Here is a 16,160-nt window from a genome sequence, read left to right as displayed (position 1 = left end):
GGCCGTAGAGTGTCTATAGGGAGAAGACACTTTCTGCTCCATGTTGGTGGGCTAAGTCTGGCTGATCCCTTCTACAGAGGCCCAGGAGGGGTGAATCTCTCCTGACCTTGAGGCTGAGGACCAAGGAAGAGAGAAGCTTCCTTCAGTTGGCCTGGCAGGGAGGCAAGAGAGCTGATGGTGTGCTTGGCTGTCAGCGCAGGGACACATGGGCAGACACCTTTGCCTTCCACTACCTGTGATCTCCATTAGAAGGAAATTCTCTGATCAGCTACATCTGAGACCAAAGTAGCCAACAAAGAAATAAAACGCCCCATCAAAGCAGTAGGTATCCAGCAGCCACAGAGACGAAAAACTATTAGATCATATACCTAAGGAAATAATCTGTTTTCCTAGAGGAAACAGATGAAAACATTATTTTTTTTAAACATGCACTTTAAGAACACAATTGCATCTGCAAATAAATAATATTAGTTAATAATAAAACACAAGATTTCCTAATAAAAAATTCTGAAGGTAAATTAAAGGAGAAATGTTTACTGCTGTAAAGATTTGAATATCAGTCTGGAAGTTCCTGAACATGAGCAAGCAAAAACATGAGAAGATGGAAATCATGTCAGAAAAGATAAGAGATCTGGAGAATATATTTAGGACATGTAGCAAACAAATACTAGGAATAACATACAAATAATAGGAGTTCCAGAAAGAAAAAAAGTGAGGAAAATTTAATAATAAACCTACCAAAATAAAACAAAGAAAACCTCACAATTAAACAAACAAACAAGGAAACTTTAACTTGAGTAGAAAGACGGGAGTCTGAAAACTGAAAGGCACGTTGATGAAAAATCACAAGGATGTAGGTATATCCCATTAAAAATGCTCAATTCTAAGGACAATGGGAAAAATCTTAAAAGCTCTTAAGCTGAAAGAGCAAATTACCTAAGGGGAAAATGCATAGTCTCAAGTGCTTTTATAATTACAAAAAAGACAAAAAATAAAAGAACTTAGAATTCCATTCAAGAAATTTAAAGAGATCAACTTTTTAAACAAAAGAAAAGAATGAGAGAATATACATAAAAGAGAATGCAAATAAACACAAAGAGAGTAAGGATAAGTAAATGTAAAAGTTACTCTAAAGAAGATGAGTAACAGAAGAGAGAAATCTCCAGAGCCAGATGAGAAAGAATTGTCAGAGACAAGGCAAAGAATGAAAGAAAGGATGCAAGAGAAATTTTAAGAATCACAAGAGAATGCTCATCTCTCTAGAAGCACATATATGGCAACGAATTTTAAGACCTAGAAGATAATAATTACTTTCTGGAGAAATGCAAATGGTGAACTGGCCCAAGAAGAAATAGTAATCTTAGGGGCACCTGGGTGGCTCGGTCAGTTAAGCATCTGACTTCAGCTCAGGTCATGATCTCGTGGTTCGTGGGTTTGAGCCCTGTGTCAGGCTCTGTGCTGACAGCTCAGAGCTTGGAGCCTGCCTCAGAATTTGTGTCTCCTACTCTCTCTGCACCTCCCCTGCTCATGCTCTGTCTCTCTTTCTCTCAAAAATAAAATAAACATTAAATTTTTTTTTTAAAGACTAATTATGGCAGAAGAAATGGTGGTAATAGGGCTAACATCTAAACAGGTACCAAGATTAAGTGGATTCCTGGAGTGGTGCTATCTAATCTCTAAAGAACTGATTTTTTTTTTCAATGCTGTTTAAATTATCCCAGGAATGAGAGGAAATATAGTCAGCCCAACTTTAATGCCAAAATCTGATCAAGTAGAAAATGGGATGAAAAAGTTACGGAGCTAATATCACTTTCAAATAAGATGCACAAAATTCTAAGCAAAATACTAGCAATTATTAGCAAATTCTCAAAAATAGATGCACTAAGATCAAGCGTTATTAAAGGAACATGAAAGTGGATTGCTATTAGAAAATCACCCTCGGGGAACATCAACACAATCTAGTACATCAATCAAGTAAAGGATAAAACCCACAGAATCATATTAATAAGTCTTGGGAAAGCTTTGATAAAATTCGACAACTATTTCTTTAAAAATTTTTTTTTAATATTTATTTATTTTTGAGAGAGAGAGAGAGAGAGAGACAGAGTGCGAGCAGGGGAGGGACAGAGAGAGATGGAAACACAGAATCCGAAGCAGGCTCAGAGCTGTCAGCACAGAGCCTGACACAGGGCTCAAACCCACGAACCACGAGATCATGACCTGAGCTGAAGTCAGATGCTTAACTGACTGAGCCACCCAGGTGCCCCAACAACTATTTCTAATAAAAACTCATTATAAGTAACAAAAATTCTGATCTATTGAAGACCACTCCAAACCAACCACAGCTGTCCTTTGAAATGATAAAACACAGTACACTAAATTGTTTTCATTAAAATCAGAAGCTAGAGAGAGATACCTTGTTATCACCATTATTGTGTATAACACTTCTGTGGTTAAATAGTTGGCAGGCACATGCATTAGAGAAGATATTAAAACCACACTTTTTGCGGATGATACAATTGTACACATGGAAATCCAAGAGACTCTAGTAAAAAAATGTACTAGATCGATTAAAGAATTTTTCAAGATGATAGCATACAAGGTAAATATTAAAAGATAAGACAGTTTTCCTCTAGCAACGTGTTCCTAAATGAAAACAAGGGGAATCCTACTTGTAATAGTAACATAGTATATATAAATAATGGAAATATATATATACATGTATATAAAGTCACAGGATCTATAAGAATTGATAAAACCTTATTAAGTAATAAAGATGTGAACAAAGTTGAATATAACCTTTTCGGGTTTGAGAGGCCATACTATCCTGAAAAATGTGAATTGTTGCAAAACCAAAATACAAGCTCAGGTGAATTTCAAATGGAATTCTAAAATGGTTTATTGCATCTAACATATCCTAAAATTTGTATGGATCAAAAGATGCCCCCAAAATAGTCAAGAAAAACATGAAAAGAAAAAGAAAACAGTGTGTGGTTAGGAAGAATAAGGAGATTGGAAATATCACAGGATTTTTATATCATCAAGGTAATCAAATGAATATGGCATGGCATGAGATTAGACACAAAGATCACTGGGTAGAATAGAGAATTGGAAGACTACACTATATATAAGAACACATGTAAGATGGCTTAATACCATAGTTGTCGATGGATATATTAATAGCAGTCATACAAGAGCTCTGACAAGGGGGCATATTATCATGTAGAAAAATGAGAAGAAAATAAGAACAGTTTCCAGAAGACCAACTCCAAGTGTAACAAACACATGAAAAGATGCTTTAAAGTACTAGTAGGCAGGGAAATTTAAATAGCACTAGCTACGAGCTGTCACTTCTTACTTACCAAACTGACCCCAATGAATATTAGCACCAATTGCTGGCCGAGGAGTGGAAAAAAGAAAAAGATACTCTCAAACGTCACTAGTGGGAGTATGAGAATTTTTTTTGTTGTTGTAAAACTGTCAAACAGCATCTCATAAAATTAAACACATTTATAGTCTCCAACTCAACATCCTACTCTTGGGAATCCAGCCCACAGAAAGAAAATCACCATTAATTGAGGAAATATATAAAAGGTATTTCCTGCAAGATTGTTTGTAGGAAATAACTGGAAACAGAAAGAATGCCTTTTGCAGGGATACGGCTGGCTGAAGTATGAAATGCCCACGCCAACGGGAAATAAGAAGCCATTAAAAAAATAAATACAGGTTTCTGTCAAGTGACTTGGAGGAATTTCTACAAGATGAAGAAAGTGTTTGATGGTAAAACATGCAAGAACAAAACAAAAATACTCGTGTATCATGGATGTGTGTGTATGTCTATTTGGGTTCTGTGAGAAGGGAAAGGGGATGATTTATTCACGTAGGTCACAGTGGGTGTGCCTGGGGTTAACAGGGGTCAAGGCAGGGGGTTGGGGGGAAGGACCAGCTGCTTTTACAGTGCAGCACTGGGATGAATTCTGCAGAGAAGTTGCCATCCTCTATCCTTGCATCACTAATAGCTATAAGAAGAAAGCATTTTTCTTTTCTTGTTTTTAATGTTTATTTATTTTTGAGAGAGAGAGAGACCAAGAGAGACTGAGCATGAACCAGGAAGGGCAGAGAGAGAAGGAGACACAGAATCCGAAGTAGGCTCCAGGTTCTCAGATGTCAGTACAAAGTCCGACGCAGGGCTCGAACTCTTGGACCTGAGCCTGTCGGATGCTTAACCAATTGAGCCACCCAGGTGCCCCAGCATTTTTCTTATTTCTATCTGAATTCGAAGGGATGTTTTTTTGTTTGGTTGTTTTCACAATTTAATTTTCTTTACTTCTATTTGAGAATTTGCAATGTTGGAATTTTATACTCTCTCTAGGTTTTTATTTGGGTTTAAACTGGTGATGGTGCACATTTCTTTGTCAAAGACAGAATGATGGGTACTTTTATTTCCTACGTCCTCTTAATGCTATTCAGTCTTTTTTGTTTGTATATTTTTTAGCCACACAACATAACACGTTTCTACAAGCAAGTTTTTCCAATGCTCAAATATTCTATCCTAGATCATAATTCATAGGTGAGCATTAATTATCCTACAGGTCTGTTATTCAGTCTAGGAGACTCAGGGAAGGCTACCTGGAGGAGGTGTGTGACACACGGTAGGCACACAGATATTTATTAGCAAGGACATTTCTAAATTGACACTGAAGGGATAGGTAGGAATTAGCCAGGCAGAGAACTGGGAGAACATTTAGGTTATTACAGGCAGAGGAAATACTACCAATGACAGCTGGCACTTACAACAATTGGCACTTATTGAGACAACTGCCATTTATTGTGAGTTCACTAATGTAACTTGCTAAATACTTCATATGAATGAGTTCACACACTCCACGCATTCACCCTATTATCTCCAATCGATAGGTGAAGAAACTGAGGCTTGCTCAGGTATCAAGGCCTCGTCGAACACGGTGGGAGGTACAACTGGGATTCAAACCCCAGTCTGTCTGTCCGCAAAGCCTGAGCTATTATGGGTTGTGGTGTATGGACGCCAGGAACAGCAGGTATAAGAGGATGCATTATGTCTCCTTCATGGATGGGGTTACTTAACAACTTACCAGGCATCTTACCTGTTTCACATTTCATTACCTGAAAGAATGTGGTAACATTTTCACACCTGGACATTTGTGCACTTTGTCGTCTAGATATTTTAGAAAAATATTCAATGAAATAATTCCCTGCATTAACCTGTAGGTGATCCCAGTATTAATACTATTTTATTCAGAGAAATATCAATGTATTCTATGCTGCTTTTAGAGTTTTTAAGATACGTTGCTCTCCTGGACATGGGAAGCATTTCCCCTAAGGTAATTCAATAATTAAAACATCTTTTCTTTAAAAATGCTTTTCCCTACCAATCTAGTTTTTTAAAAACAATTCTTATAGTAGTTTGCCTTCATTAGGACTGTTAAAAAAAAAGGAAAAAAAAAAAAGACTGTTCTTTACACATATGGGCCTTATAGGGTGAGCACTAAATGGTGAGGATTTCATTTTACTCAGGGTGAAGAGTGTCCAAACTCTCATCTATTTTCATCTCTGTCTTTGCCTGGGATCATTTGTTGTCCAGGAACAGAAGTCCTCTTAAACTAGTTAGAGTAAAAATAAAAAAATTTACCTTAAGGGAAATATCTCACAGATCGTAAAAGAATAAATCTGATTGGAGTCTCAAAAGAGCTAGAAAAGGAACAGAACAAAAAAAGTCAGGGACCTCCATTTCTCTGGAACCATGTACCCTCTATTTTTACTTCTGTTTACCCGCTTTATTCTTTCCACTGCACACCAACCAGTCTTTTCTATTTCATCGCACGGGACCCCTTGACAGTTTTGGATGATTCTCAGGTCAATGTACAGTTGAGTTCGACTCTCGGCTCCATGGATCTGAAGGGTGGATCTAATTGGTCAGTGGTCACTAACCTCTCCCCACACTGGGCCCTGGTTCACACAACTGTGATCAAGGAGGTGTAGGACCATTTAGTATATAGGATACAGGGCTCTCCTTCAGGGCCTTGGGGAGAGTGGCTCTCTAAGAACAGTGAGTGGGGTTAGAGCTAGCTGCCATCAAAGTCATAGCCAACAGACAGTCATAACAAGAGTAGTACCATTTTACATAAAATCATCCAGGATTATATTTTCATGTTCAACTGGATATATGCAAATGCAATGCAAGTAACTTGAAGATATCTTTGTGGAACCTTCCCGAATTCATATATCCAAGTTCAGCTCTCAGGTAAATGTCTGATGCCCCAAAATAATGTAGTCTATAAATAATGTTTTCTTTAAAATTTCCATTTCTGGATTTCAGGATACAATTTGACATGTACCTTAGTCAAAGACTTGTAATTCGAGGGCAACTCTTAAGTTAAAAATAAGCCAACGTCCCTGGCAAAAGAGTGATGCAAGTGAATGGAGAGAAAAGTGGAAAGGCTGAGGGTAAGAAGAGATTTTTTTTTTTTTTTTGGATTGCCTGTAGGTTTTCATCATGGCCTCGGTTCACTTGCCATTATTAGCCTGGGTAATTAATAGCTGGCTGGCTGGATTTCCTGTTATTTTCAGGTTCTATCATCTTTCAAGTGAATTTAGTCAGGGCTGATCTTACTGAATAGGTTTCTAGCCTAGACCCCTGGTGACATTCCAGGGAATGGCAAGTGAAAAACAACCGAAGACAACAAAGTAGCATCTTTCTCCCTTTGCAGTGTCCTACTCTGACAGCTCACCTTGGGCCACAGCACCTGCTTGTCCATGGTGATAACGTGACGTCATTAGGTTCCTAATGACAAGAGCCTACTGTGTCAGCTTAGGTTAAAAATATGTCTCTAGTAGCTTTCATTTCTATCATCTCCTGTGTTCTGTTTCTGTTAATTCACAGTGCCCTTTCCCCCATTGTTTACATGTCTGCCTCTCCTTAAAAATTTTTTAAAATATTTATTTATTTTTGAGAGACAGAGAGACATTAGAACACACACACACACAAACACACGCACACACACACACACACACACCTGTGCAGGGGAGGGACAGAGGATCTAAAGCAGACTCTGCTTTGACCAGCAGAGCACCGCATGTGGGGCTCGAACTCATGAACCTTGAGATCATGACTGGAGCTGAAGTCTTAACACTTAACTGGCTGAGCCACCCAGGCACCCCTGCATCTCTGTCTTTATATTCTGTTCATCTCCTATATTTTCTTCCAAGATTCTTGAGATAGGTTGTTTATTCTTTCAGCAATCAATGAGCTATTTGGGAAGTGATTAGTTTTGCTATTTTATTTGCTGTGCCCCTGAAAGCATAGCCCTCAAAAGGAGGGCCTGAAAACATACATGAGGGAGGAGCCTTTGACTTTAGCCACTTGCTATGTATATTAGATATATGTCATGAGATTCCCACTGAATTTTATTTAGTTAAAAAAAAATCACAATTAGCAAGACACACAAACAGGCTACTGTAGATTGAATGTTTGTGTCCTGGCCCCACCCTCCCACCCCCATACCTTTGTTGAAATCCTGATCTCCAAGGTGATGGTATTTGGTGATAGGACTTTGGGAGGTGATTAGGTCATTAGAGTATAGCCTTCCTGGATGGCTCTAATGCCCTGATCAAAGATGCTCCAGAGAACTCCCTCACCCCTTCCACCGTGTGAGGACACAGCAAAGAGAGCCATCTGTGAACCGGGAAGCCTGCTCTCACCAGACACCGAATTTGCCAGTGCCTTGATCTTGGACTTCTCACGTTCCAGAACTGTGAGAAATGTTTGTTGTTTATAAGCCGGTCAATGATATCTTCCTTATTAGCAGCCCAGACTAAGACATGGACCTTTATCATTTCCAAGTTTAGACATGTTCCTAACACCATCAGACAGCCTTTGTCCCCCTCCCACCACCACCCACTCCGCATGAGGCAACTTTTCTGTCCCCAGCCCTCGTGTAGGTGGTTTTCCTTTTAGGGCCTTTTGTACCTCCAGGTTATCCTTCTGGCCACACCTGGTAATGCATTTGAACACAGGATTTGAATATTTATTTGTTATCAAATACCTGATACTGTGTGACTCTCAAAATGCTACCATTCCCTTTATCACACATACTCTCAATGCTTCCGTACCATTTATAAAAAACAAATCACCAAGAGTCTCATAAACACCAAGAGCTTAGGTGTATATGTCCCTCGAACAGATGCATGTGCTTATTTATTTTTATCACTGTCTGCCCAAGCTGAATCAGAGAGCAGCCACCATGCTTCTTGTTAGGTAGATGCCCCGATAAACAGCAATAGCTCAGAGAGTCAGCAGATGAGTGCATTTCCCCCTTTCATTAGAGTTCTGATTTATCTGATGTTTGTAACTGTTGGGGAGAGAGGAGGTGTGGCCCTGCCCGAAGACTGAAGAGCAGACTAGATCTCTTTTGGGGGGAGAGGTAACATGTTGTGGCTCTTTGTATTTCTCTCACACTGCTCATTTTCCTTTTGAAACTCCTTCCAGAAGTCCCTCTCTCCTCCATCCCATGAACTTCTTCAAACCACAAAGAATCCGTCTTAGAAATATGGTTGTAGTTCATTCTTCTAAAAACCAAGCTGGACCCACATTGACCCGCAGTTGCCAGCTCAGTTCCTATGGAATCAGAAGCATCTGATGAAATAACTTCTGGTCTCCTGATTTTTTTTCTTTTTCTCCTTTGCCCGCTCTTCTATTTCTCTACATTACCTTTTTCGACTGCCAGTGCCCATGGGGAGGTTCATGGATGGCACTCAAACAGCCAAGGGCTGGATGTACTTGAGCTATAACTCTCCAGTTTTCCAATGTCTTTTTCTTTGAGATTTATTGCAGTGAAAGGTTACTAGGATACTATAATTCTCAGAGTATGAATGTATTTTATTCTAAGTTCAAAAATTACCATGGCCTTGTATCTATATATCCACATCTATGTATCCTAAAAGTTCACAATTCTTATGCAGTATAGATTGAGTTTTAGATAAAAATTTATTCAATAAATATTTATTGTGTGTCTTTATGTATCAGGAAGGAAATACAGTGGTGAAAAACAGAGAGGTCCCTGGTCTCCTGGAGTGGGCGTTCGAGGAGAATAGGTTCTACAAGTTTTACTCCAGAAGTCAGAGAGAAAAATAGTGTTAGAAACTGGAAGGGAATAGGTATTTGGCATGTTCTGTAGTATACATACGATAGATACAGAGTTGAAAAAAGTTTTCATCACAAAATATTTCAGTTACTTCTATTCAGGAAGTACATGCTCATTATTTTCTTCGAACCAAAAATTACTTTATCTCTCTTTTCTTTGAAGTTCTCTTAAATCTGTTATTATTCAGTGTCTCTATCCAATTTCTCATCAAATTGCCCTATTTGTAGCTTCCAAACGTTAACACCTCAATGCTGAAATGAAGCCTGTAAAATGACTTAGTGGCTTAAACTGTGTGTGAGGCAGAACTGGTATTTAAGTCCTTAATGAAATTATGAGCTTTGAAAGCGTTTCATTTTGGGTTTACTGGGGGTCACTCCTTTTTTCTTTCAGAAGGCGGTTTAGGAAGGGTGGGGAATACTCCTACTACACATTTATGACATTGCCTTCTCTTTTAAAATATAGTTTTCATGAACTTGTGATTTATGACCAGTTCACACTGCTTGAAGGCATCTGTAAAGTTTGTGTATGTTTTTCCAACTCCCAAAGCAGTTTCTTTCTACTGGTCTAATTCTCGCGGGCAGAAAAGCTAAAATATGTCTCCTGTTGCTTCACCGATCGCTTGCCAGAAAAGTGAAAGTGGGGAGACAAGAAAATAGAGAAGAAAAGAGCACGAAGGTGGAGAGAGGAAAAGAGGAGAGGGAGGGAGAAAACGAAGGAGCATTGGAGCGCTGGAGCACTGATTGCGGACCAGCAGATCCAGAGCGGCCACAGCGCGGAGCCACCGGCGCCCACTGGTCCCCAAAGCTGCCAATCGAGGCGTAATCCTGTAGGAATTTCTCCTGGGTTTAGCTGGGAGTCACATTGCCGCCTCCTCTCCCCCAGACGCCCGGAGGAGCTGGGAGAAGGCAGGCGAGGGAGGGAGGGAGGGAGGGAGCGGGAGGAGGAGAGGAGGAGGAGGGGGAGGGGGAGGAGGAGGAGGATCAGGGAAGGGAGGCGGTGGCGGGAGAGGAGGAGGGGCGCAGCCGCTGAGCCACTAGCCCCGCTCGGACGCGCTTCTCTCCATATACTCCCGGAGCTCCAGCCGCGCGGACCGCCCGCCCGCCCTGACCGCTGTGCCCCCAAACTTCAGCTGCAGCCACATTCCAAGCCATCTAATTTATTCCTCAAAACCAGCAACTGAGCCGCGACACGGGGACGGAGTCCGCGGAGGAGTAAAGCAGCCGCAGAACGAGACGAGCTCTAGAGAACAGCCTCCCCCGAGCAACAACTCGGCTTCGGAGTGCAGGAACCAGCAAGTGAGAAGGCGCCGCATTCCCGGGGCGCAGCCGCGGGCGGCGAGAGCAGGCGCAGGAGCAGCCAGCTCGCGCCCCCGAGCCGGGAGCCCCAGTGCCCGAGCCCGAGCCGCGGTCGCTGCGGCTCTGCCCCGGATCCCTCTGCACCGGCCGCGCCGGGCGCTGGGCAGCAGGCTTCGTTTCGCCCTCGGTGCAAGCCGCGGCTGGGAGCAGCCGGTCCCCGGGGAATATGCGGCGCGCTTGGATCCTGCTCACCTTGGGCTTGGTGGCCTGCGTGTCGGCGGAGTCGGTGAGTGGCCCAGGACGGGGAAGCGCGCGCCGTTTCGGGTGCTCCGGGCCGAGGGGAGTCCGCAGCTCCCACGGGCGGTCGGGCAGCGCCTCCCGGGGGATCCCTACCCCCGCCCCCCACCCCGACCTGGCGCCTGGCCCCCGGGAATCTAGTGGGACAAATGCGCTCGCCCCTCCACCACTTTCCCCCTCGCCTTCCTTTCCCGCAGAAAAGCGCCGCTCGCCGGGGTTGCCGCGAGGTCCCCGGGGGTGAGGGCGCGAGGATCGCAGTTTTGTCTACCCGCAGAGGCCCCTGGACTCTCTCCCAACATCGCCCTCGGAGGGGTCTTGCTGCGTGGCCCGAGAAGCACCTAGAGGAAAGGGGGGCCAGGACAGCCGGAGGAGGGCCAGCGAGGGAACCCGCCCCCTCCGCGCGCTCGGCGAGACCCAGGGACAACCTGGAAACTTGGGGATCCTGTCTTCCACACACCACCCCCCACGCTTAGCTAGCTTTCCTCCTCGGTGGAATGCAAGTCCTGGGGAGATGGGGTCCCGATTTAAGAAACCCGAGAGTGTCCGGAGAGGAAAGTTTGCAAAAGTTCTTTTGTTCGGTGTTCTCTGTGGCTGGGGCGAGGTAGCAGACACTTCGTGGAAAGGCTACCCCCTGAGGCCCAGTCCCGGGTCCCGCGGGGTGCGCGGAAGGCGCCGGAAAATACTGGGGCCCCGGGCTCTGGAATCCCAGCCCTCGAGGGGCGGGGGGGCAGCCCCGCGGGCCCTTAGGGGCAGGAGGACATTTTAATACGGATTACCCTGGAATGGAGCGTGCAGGGCAAGGCGGGGTGACACCAGGCTCGGCCTCGGGTCGCCTGGCCGTTCGGGGACCGAGGCTTGCAGCCTGCCACGCTTCTCCTGGCGGGCCCTGGCAGGGGTGCTTCCGAGGCCCTGAGCAGGCTCTTCTCCCGCCGGGGCCGGCTGCGTGCAGCCAGCCTCCCTCCCCGGCCGCGGCAGTGGGAACTTGGATTCTCCTCCTTTGGGTCGAGTTTCTGGGGCTGGAGTTTGTTTCCCTACGTCGCCCGATGAGCGCCCTCTAAAGGGATCTGCCTCCCTGGGTTTTTCAGGTCGGTGGCGGCCCCTACCTGGGCGCCCCCAGCTTTGCCAGGCTAGGTGGAAGCCTGAGCACCCCAATACTGTCCGCAGCCTCAGTGCTTTCCGGGACGGAGTGCAGCTGTTTGACTCCTTTTTAGCCCCTCATACCTCCTCCCTTTGCCACCTAGTAACTTGTCCCGGGATGGTTTTGTGAGTTTCCCTCCCCCTTCTCCCTCGTTTTGGAGTTGAAGCGGTTTAAAGAGTGGAAAACCTCTCGGGCACTGAACAGCAGATGGACATTTTCCATCAGCGTGGGAGCCGCTGTGTGTACTAGCAGGTCCCCAAACGTTATTTGGGATTGAAAAGCAGACCTGTACACTGTAGACAGAAGAGATGAGTGCTTGGGTGCTTGGGCTGTAAAATAGAACTGCGAGCCTTATCAGTACTTCTCTTTGGCAAACGATGGGCAAATCCTTTGGGACTGGTTAACTCCCAGCCAGTTATGAACTTTGACTCATTGTACACAAAAAGGGAGAGATTCTCTGTTTATTTCAGGAAAAACGTTATTGCTCATCTTGTTGCAAAACAGGGCAAAGGGAGAACTCCCTCTAAAGGTTTTCAAGAGAAGCCTAAAAGGCTGTATAGGGTTAAGGAAGTCCTTTTTTTGGACAAATCCTGTTCAGGATTTGCCAGGAACTGTTACTGTTTTGGGGTTCTCCAGACAGAATGCTTCTGTCTTCTGGTTCTCTGGATTTTTGCATAAATCTGACATTGCTTCTTAAGGAAGCTTTGTGGCTGAACTATTCTCCTGTCTGGTGACACTTTTCTCCTGAACTCTGTCTTTTTGGTTCTAATATTTCTCATTTCTGACCAGGATTAGATGCTTTCCCGGTGAGCTCCTTCCCTGAGGTTGATACTCTTTTCAGTAATTGGACTAGCATCCAAGAGGGTGATTAGATATTTTTAAAATGTCAACTTGGAGACTCTAGTAGACAGTCTTGATTATTAGGCTGTTTCAAAGCTCGGATGGCTACTAGTTCATTTCAAATTACTTTTTAGTCTCTGTTTGAGGTATAGCAGCAACCACATAGGCGAAGTTGAAAGGCTTAATTTTTCAACAATTAGCTATCATAGCACATTATTTCCAGTAGCTCGTATTTTAATTTGGAAACTGTAGCAGTTTCCTGGAGTTAGAGGTAGTTAGTGGTCTTCCGAGCTTTAAGTCTGTCTTTATAAGGAGGAAAGGAAAAATGTGTGCGGTTATTGAATTACTGAGTTTTATACTAAGCACAAGGGAAGGTGAGGGGGGAAGGAGGTTCTTAGGAATGAAGGCTCAAAGCTGTGAGAAGAAACTTGTTGGCTCTTCCTTTCTGAATGCTGGAGACAGCAAGGACTGTTTGTGGTGATGCGTCCGTTCATTGCACCAGCAGCAGGTTAGGGCTTTCTCTGCGGGAACACCATGTGAGGGGAAAGACTGAGTGTGGCGGTAGTGATATGCTGCTGTTTTTCTATCCATTTTTTTTTTAACTCGACTGTTTATCTTTAGAAATAATATATTGCAGACTGCTATAAACATGTAATTGGAACTGGAAATATGTCTAAGAAGAGGAAATGTTTTGAACTAGTGGAATTTTATACACATGTTTCAGTGTGTGTAAATTAAAGGAAACTGTCAAGTCATTTGGACCCATGCGTTACCTCTCTGCATTATAAAAGGCAGGCTTTGGAAAGTTTGCATTAGAAAGAAAAATATAAATTGGAACCATATAACCTTTTTCAGTTCTTTAAAAAAATATATTTTGGCTGCTCCAGTAATGAAACAAATTATTTCTGCTAGGGAATTTTATAGAATTCCTGTTTCTCTTTTAGTTGGTTATTAGAAGTAGGTAGACATCATTTAAGAAATAAATATTTTGTAAGATCAGGCTTGTGAAGGATGCATGTCCTAAAAGGAATTAGAGTTTGCTCTCCAGTTCCTGCTTCTGGGACCTGGTACATCTAGTTTTGAAGGACTGCGTAACATGATTACTCACAAGACACCTTGAATAATCATTAGTTTGGAAAGGATTTCAAAAGATTACCTAGTTTTTTTCCCGGGCAGGACTAATTCTCAAGTCTTCAGGAGATCTGCCTGGTCAGCCACAGGTGGCCTGGAGTGTCCTCAGGTTGGCAAAGCCCCGAGGATCCAGCCACCCAGAATCCGGGCAGCTCTGTCATTAAGGTTTATAGGGAGTCTGGTCAAGCCACCGTGCTATTTGGCATGTCAGCTGGCAGTGATCCAATAGGTGGTGTAAGGAATGTCATCTGGGTTTAGCTCCTCACAACACTGCCCCTTTTCAGCACTGCCAAAAATCAAACTAAATGATCTCTCTCATCATTTCTTTCTTTTTTTATATTAAAATTTTTTAAACGTTTATTTACTTTTGAGAGAGAGAGAGAGACAGAGCATGAGCAGGGGAGGGGCAGAGAGAGAGAGAGGGAGACACAGAATCCGAGCCAGGCTCCAGGCTCTGAGCTGTTAGCCCAGAGCCTGACATGGGGTTTGAACTCACCAACGGTGAGATCATGACCTGAGCCCAAGTCATACGTTTAACCGATTGAGCCATGCAGGCGCCTCTCATCATTTCATTCCCACCATGGAAGAAGACTTGCTGTTTCTGCCACCATCAACAGTACATTCCAGGTTCTCAAAAATCACCTAATTCTTTCATGGCCCAGAAGCCAAAATAAAGTTTTAGAGAAAAAAAAGCAAGAAGGAATGAAGAAGAGCCTTTGCTGAAAATAAGCTACTGTTATTTACTTTGTTTAGTTGTGCCAGTAACATCATCTTCATTCTAGTCTTTGGGATTTGAATTTTGAAGGTGTCCTTGAGTCATTCCACTTTGTTGACATCCATGTCCAGTTGGACGTTAAATCCACCTATGTGGTCATTCCACAAACACAGTTCAGCACCTACCGAGTGCTGGGGATAAAGCACTGAGCAAACCAGGCAAACTCTGTGTTCTCGCAGCTCACATTCTAGTGATCCAGGTAGCTTTTCCTTTAGTTTTGTCTTTCTTGAGACGTGTGCCTTTATGTGAGCAGCTTTTTAGTGGTTCTTCCTGGCCCAGATGCTCACCTGCTGTTTGATTTATCCTGTACCATTCAGATGGGGCTCCCATGGTCCACAAACCTCTGTGTTTCCTTGTTATCATGGCATGGACTCTAACTAAACACCTCTGCCAGGTTTAGAAGATGCTCATAATATTGCTCCTTTCTACTTCTTCTCCCTTAATCACTCTCCATCATGTCTCCCCGGCGCCTGCCCGCTGGCCTCACTCTCATGAACACTCCTGGGACATAGCCACCGCTTTAGTGTTTCTCCCTTAACATTCTGTTGATTCAGACCCAGCCTCCAGATGGCCTTTCATGTTTGACTGAGCCCTTGTTTTTATTTTTCTGTAAACGGTACAGCAGACTCATGATGAGAATCATTGGAGGTGTGTAAAAATACAGGTTTCAGGGCTTCATCTCAGACTTACATGATCAGTAGCCTGAAAGGGGGTGGGATATTTTTATGAAGCATCTCAGATGATTTTAATGAATCAGCCACATTTGGGAACTGCTGGTCTGCTCACGTACTTTACCTCTTCTTATGTGCTATTTTGGGTTGGTTGGTAGGCTCCTGGCAGTATATAGCTGTGTGACCTTGGGGAGCACTGTAGAACACTAAGGGTTCGACATGGGAGGTAGGTAAGTTGGGTTCAGATGCTGATACTTTGCCACTTACTGTAGTATGTGGACAAGATACTGCAACTCCAAGTCACTTGAAAAAATACATATGTACATGTGTGTCATTTGGACCTGAATGGCTTTATGACATGATTATAGTGAGCCTAAAATGAGGGTGTGTAGGAATGGTGCTTGAGAGGTGCCTGGGTGGCTCACTCAGTTGGTTAAGCATCCGACTTTGGCTCAGGTCATGATATCACGGTTCATGGGTTCGAGCCCCTCGTCGGGCTCTGTGCTGGCAGCTAGCTCAGAGCCTGGAGCCTGTTTCAGATTCTGTGTCTCCCTCTCTCTCTGACCCTCCCCTGCTCACGCTGTCTCTGTCTCTCAGAAATAAATAAAACATTAAAAAAAAAAAAAGGAATGGTGCTTGAGGCACAGAAGGTAACAATTGGTTCTTCTCTTCCTTTCTTGGCCTCTGTTTTCTTGTCTATGAAATGTGGGAGCTGTATAAGATGTTCTTAAGCCCTCTGACATTCTAATAGGTGAATTTTCTGTTCCATCGAGATTGGTGTCCTATAAGGGGAGGGCCTTCCTTTTCACACATTTCCTCCCCGCACAGTGCTGA

At 43.6% G+C, this 16,160-nt stretch overlaps 1 protein-coding gene across 1 annotated transcript in view; it reads left to right on the top strand.

Annotated features, from left to right (window-relative positions):
* Positions 1-10,215: 10,215 nt before the first annotated feature.
* SDC2 (syndecan 2) overlaps positions 10,216-16,160 on the top strand; it is a 104,546-nt gene continuing 98,601 nt past the window's right edge. Inside the window, exon 1 of the mRNA XM_039253460.1 lies at positions 10,216-10,760. Coding sequence (XP_039109391.1) covers positions 10,701-10,760 — 60 coding nt within the window. The 5' untranslated portion in view covers positions 10,216-10,700. The remainder of the gene's footprint in view (positions 10,761-16,160) is intronic.

Source organism: Hyaena hyaena, unplaced genomic scaffold (genome assembly GCF_003009895.1).
Source record: "Hyaena hyaena isolate Hyena2069 unplaced genomic scaffold, ASM300989v1 scaffold_452, whole genome shotgun sequence".
NCBI lineage: Eukaryota > Metazoa > Chordata > Mammalia > Carnivora > Hyaenidae > Hyaena > Hyaena hyaena.
This window is presented reverse-complemented; position numbering and strand designations above follow the sequence as displayed.